The following is a 5,875-nucleotide window of genomic DNA, read 5'->3' as shown; positions in this document are numbered from 1 at the left end:
GATTGGAGAAATTGTAGGCACAGCCGAAAGATAAGGAAAAAGTTGGAAGTGATGCCGGCGGAGGCAAAGTTAAGCCTCGGTGTCGTAGAGAGCATGTGGCTGGTTGAGCAGCGGCCGCGATGAAGCCTGGAGCTCGGCGGTGGTGTCTGGCGGAGAAGGAGCGATCCTGGGGCCGGCAGATTGGCCGGAGGGCCAAAACCCCCCCCAGTATGGGTCTCGTCGTTTGGATGAGAGAAGTTGAGTCTGTGATATAATGGCAAAATGTGCAAACCGAATGCTGATAAACCGTCAATGGATAGAAGTCAGCTGGATTTATACCATGGTGTTGATTAACTTGAGTTCGCTCCACTTGTGTTAATTAGGCTAAGTATCTGACGCGCTCCTCCCGAACCTTGTTAATAAAACATCATTTTGTGGACAATTTTTTTAATTGTATCTGTTTGTAGTCAAGTGGAGTTTTGATTTATGTTCATTATATAGGAAACACACTTTTCCCCTACATATTATACGCGTCTACCCCACACCCCTAATTACATCCGCAACCCCATTGCGTATCATACGCCAAAGTCAATTTCTGCATATAAATAATACACCAAATAAAAACATAAAATCATGCTATTGGTACGTACTTTCATGATATTGGGTGACAACCCCTGAGGTAGACCGACTATATGCTTTCATTCATTCACATGATTTGTGAAGATGAGAGGTGACCCCTCCTGGTAGTGTGATTTATATAGTGTCATCACCCAGAAACTGACTCTTGAGTATACTGGCAACATGTCAGAAGTGCCAGTACGCAAAAAATAAAATAAAAAAAAGTGTCATATGCTAAAACTAAAATATACTGTAGAAATACTGGTACTATGTACCAGCCCACTTCAAGCACTGCATTTTACAAGAAAAATAAAATTTTAGTCTGTCTAATTCAAAAGTTCGTTTAATTCAGTGTGTTCCAAATTATTTGTAATGATTTGTTTTGTTGAGAATTATTTGTAATGATTTGTTTTGTTGATTTGAAGTGATTTCTTCTTTTTTTTTTTTTGCACAGAGGGTGTAAATTTCACATAGTCCCTTATTAACTACATTATACAGTTACAGTATTCAATTTTACAATTAAATAAAAAAAAAAAGTGTAAAATGACTGAATATTGTATATTTATAAGGGGAGCTGTCAACAAAATTTCACCTGTAGAATGTGATTTTTTTTTAATAACTTGATATTTCCAAATAAGTATTCCCATTCCAAAAAATGTGTTAAATATGATAAATTAATAAATTAAATTGTGTTTCTGCTTTGCCTCTGAACAAATTGCAGTTTCTCATCTGTTTCTGTAGATTAAAGTTCAGAGCTGTTCATAGTCGCAGGAGAGGAAGGCACAACTATGCCTACAAACTAAACACACAAGCCCTGAATAGCCACTTTTACATACAAGATGTTGGTCCACCCAACAGATCAAACCACATTTCTCAAGAAATCAAACGGCAGCAGGTTTCAGTTTGACTCAAATGATGAACGTCAGTAAACTGGTACCTGGTGAGATCACTCATGGTTTTAACTCTGTACTTTTTTCCACATATGCTATAATTGAGTATATATACACAACCATTTTTAAATCCATAGAGTTCAGGCTCTACACTGTAAAAAATTTTTTTTGACACTGTAAATAAAACTGATTAATGGAGTAAATTTTCAGGAAATATTTTCAGACTTTCTGACTGAAAATTTCACATTTAATTCAATTGTTGCTTGTCAATTCTTTGTAATTATTTGTGAAATTTACTTGCAATTTATGAATGAAAATGATTTCTACAATATTTTTTCCTGTTTATTTTACCATGAAATGTAGTTTATATATTATATACTGTATGTAACTATATAACTGAGTGTGAGCATTTGCATTAGGAGGGTCAAACTGTCGTGGGAGGATCCACATTAGTTCTGTTGTGTTTCTTTAGATCAGTTGTGCATTCATTGTTGGCTAATTAGATCAGACTTTTCACTGAATGATGATGTTTCACACACTTGTTTCGTTCTGTTTGTCCTGCTGGTGTCTGATTGGTAAGTTATTATTTTCCATTTATTTACATTTCAGAGTAATAAGATCCTGCTGTGGTTCAAATTAAATTGATTACATCCCTCTTGGTGTTTAAGAAATCTTAATTTCAGTGTTTACAATTGCAAATCCTCTAAAAACATTTCTAAACTATAATTTAAATCATTTTAATTATTTCTGCAGTAATCATAAACATCTATTAACATCATAGAAATTCAACAATACATAGTGTTGAATATATCCAACATTTTGAAACGTGTACTTTCAAGCAGCATTTAATTTATCATGTAATTTATTGCTCTACAGCAGATCAAATTGATTCACGCGCACATGTTTGTTCATATATGACTTTTCATTTAGTTGCGTGTCTCTGCTGCTATCAAAGGTTGCAAACTAATGTCAGGCTTTCTACACCAACAAGAGCATTAATCTGAAAACCTCTATGTTCTTCAGGTGTGTTTGGTTCTAAAACAAATGAAATTCAGTCAGTGTCAGTGATGGAGGGAGATTCTGTCACTTTACACACTTATGTTACTAAAACTCATGAAGATGATGATATACTGTGGAAATTTGGAGCTGAAAAGTCTCTCATAGCTAAAATCAGCATTGAGAAGCAAATCTCCTTCCCATATGATGTTCCTGATGGGAGATTCAGAGACAGACTGAAGCTGGACAATCAAACTGGATCTTTGACAATCACAAACATTACAACTGAACATGCTGGACTCTATCACCTAGAGATAAATGGACCTATGTGGTCATCAAAAACATTCAGTGTTTCTGTCTATGGTGAGTAAAAACACAATTTGTCCTTGTGTTAATAGCTTGAGATTGAATTGTTGTATTATGTTATAGTTAGTGCTGTCAATTGATTAAAAAAAAACAATCAATTTTTTTTACTGAATTTATATAGAAAAATAAAAGTATAAAATAGTATACTTAAAAACTTTAATGTTAGGTGAGAATTCCACCAAACATTAAAGTTTTTAAATATACTTTTATATTGCAATAATTTTCACATTCAATCTTGAAATTAATGTAGAAACAACATAAGACAACGGGCCTTATCATACACCCGGCGCAATGCAATGCCAGGTGTGACGCAAGGTTTTTTTTGCTAGTTTCAGCCACACACAGTTATCATTTTCATAAATAGCAAATGCACTTGCACCTGTCTGTTCGCCCATGTGCGTGCTGATCTGAAAATGAGGTGTGTGCAGGCACATTGTTGACGCATTGCTATTTTGAGGCAACTGAAAAATTATTGTGCCATAAAGTCAATGGTGCAGTATTTTCATAAATAGCAAATGCACTTGCACCTGTCTGTTCGCCCATGTGCGTGCTGATCTGAAAATGAGGTGTGTGCAGGCACATTGTTGACGCATTGCTATTTTGAGGCAACTGAAAAATTATTGTGCCATAAAGTCAATGGTGCAGTATTTTCATAAATAGCAAATGCACTTGCACCTGTCTGTTCGCCCATGTGCGTGCTGATCTGAAAATGAGGTGTGTGCAGGCACATTGTTGACGCATTGCTATTTTGAGGCAACTGAAAAATTATTGTGCCATAAAGTCAATGGTGCAGTTTTTATTTAATTTAAGTATTTAAGTACACTCTGCTGATTACACACACAGGGACGCGCAGCAGCACACAAACATGCCAAATATTAAAAATGAAAGGATTACAATGTAAAATATTATTATTGTGTACGCTTCAACCTCGCGCATGAACAGATCTCTTTCCTCTCTGGAGATGCGTTCAGTCTTTTCTTTGGCAAATTCTGCCATGTAAATAGCGAATCCGTCATGGTACAAGCGCAACTGGGTTTTAAAGGGAATGGGAGATGACACTCTGATACTCTGGTTTATTGCATATTATGCCCAAAACACACCCATGGTTCATTAAGAGAATAGGTGCAACCCTTTTGGACCATGTGCCTGGCACGCAGACCCTTTATTCTGTTGTTAAACTAGCAAAAGCGGATTCTGACATGCCCTAATGCATCTGTGCCATGTGCTTCAGACCATGCGCTTAGATCATTAAAATATGGCCCAATACACATTTTAATATTTGTTTTATGGCATCTTTTGTCATGACTGAAGAGAAGCATCACTGATACCAATATTACTGATAGTAATATTTAACCATTGACTATAGCCATTCAACATTACAGTACAATTGAGAGCTATCAATTTTAACATTTATTAGACTTTAAAAAATAAGAACTTCTAATTTAAGTGAACCTAAAACAATCTTCACATAAACCCATTATAATAAATATCACATTTATCTGTGCCCTTCAGCAAGTAGTAAATATAATAGTATAGTTGTATAGTTCTCAGATTTTTGGAAGAGATGTAGATTTGTAAAAGTAAGTGGAAGTAGGAGGGTGCTGAGCCTGTGGCTGTTCTATATGCAAGCATCAATGTCTTGAACTTGATGCGAGCCGCAACCGGTAGCCAATGCAGGGAGATAAAGAGAGGTATGACATGGGCCCTTTTGGGCTTGTTGAAGACCAGTCGGGCCGCTGCATGCTGAATAATTTGTAGAGGTTTGATTGCACATGATGGAAGTCCAGCCAGAAGAGCATTGCAGTAGTCCAGCCTAGAAATGACAAGGACCTGGACAAGAAGTTGTGCAGCATGCTCTGATTGGAAGGGCCTGATCTTCTGCAAGATTTGAGCAGCTTTTGCAATGTGGTCTTTGAAATTCAGCTGGTCATCAAAGATCCCAGTCAGCCAAAACGGTTTGGCCCGATAATGGCCCAGATTGGGCAGGCTGGAAGAAATAACTCGGCCCGGCTGCGGCTGCCAGACTCTGCATGGACATGGGATGAATGATTCCCCAGAATCGGCCCGAATACACTAGCCCGAGTCCGGCTGCCAAAACTGCCAGCATTGGGCCACAATCACGATGACAAGAATTGAAACACTTAGCCGGTACTGGCCCGAGTCTGGGTACTGAAACTGAGCCAACACCACCTGCATTGGGCCACAATCACACCAACCAAAATGGTACACTTAGCCATTACTGGCCCATGTCTGGGTACTGAAACTGAGCCAACACCACCGGCATTGGGCCACAATCACACCAACCAAAATGGTACACTTAGCCGGCACTGGTCCAGCACTGGATACTGAAACTGAGCCGATACTGGGTCACAATCATGATGACACCTAGCCGGTACTAATATTATATATACTTACTCATACAGAATTACAACTTCTAAAATATGTGTATTAAAGGCTCCTTCCAGTTTTGATATAAAACCAGAGCTTTGAATAGCCTAATTTGTTTTTTCACAAAATTAAATTGTTACCTTAAAGTCCTTAAGATAGAATCTACTTCCAACTAAAATGAAATATTTTACAGTGTCCTTTTTAAATCTACAGGTGCATCTCAATAAATTAGAATGTCGTGGAAAAGTTCATTTATTTCAGTAATTCAACTCAAATTGTGAAACTCGTGTATTAAATAAATTCAATGCACACAGACTGAAGTAGTTTAAGTCTTTGGTTATTTTAATTGTGATGATTTTGGCTCACATTTAACAAAAACCCACCAATTCACTATCTCAACAAATTAGAATACTTCATAAGACCAATAAAAAAAAATGTTTAGTGAATTGTTGGCCTTCTGGAAAGTATGTTAATTTACTGTACATGTACTCAATACTTGGTAGGGGCTCCTTTTGCTTTAATTACTTCCTCAATTCGGCGTGGCATGGAGGTGATCAGTTTGTGGCACTGCTGAGGTGGTATGGAAGCCCAGGTTTCTTTGACAGTGGCCTTCAGCTCATCTGCATTTTTTGGTCTCT

The 5,875-nt window shown here is 37.2% G+C and overlaps 1 protein-coding gene across 1 annotated transcript in view; it reads left to right on the top strand.

Moving 5' to 3' along the window:
• The first annotated feature begins 2,518 nt into the window (after positions 1 to 2,518).
• LOC107570330 (SLAM family member 5-like) overlaps positions 2,519 to 5,875 on the top strand; it is a 7,854-nt gene continuing 4,497 nt past the window's right edge. Inside the window, exon 1 of the mRNA XM_016256552.1 lies at positions 2,519 to 2,846. Within this exon, the coding sequence (XP_016112038.1) occupies positions 2,555 to 2,846 (292 nt within the window). The 5' untranslated portion in view covers positions 2,519 to 2,554. The remainder of the gene's footprint in view (positions 2,847 to 5,875) is intronic.

Source organism: Sinocyclocheilus grahami, unplaced genomic scaffold, assembly GCF_001515645.1.
Source record: "Sinocyclocheilus grahami isolate Dianchi unplaced genomic scaffold, SAMN03320097.WGS_v1.1 scaffold1441.1, whole genome shotgun sequence".
Lineage (NCBI taxonomy): Eukaryota > Metazoa > Chordata > Actinopteri > Cypriniformes > Cyprinidae > Sinocyclocheilus > Sinocyclocheilus grahami.
This window is presented reverse-complemented; position numbering and strand designations above follow the sequence as displayed.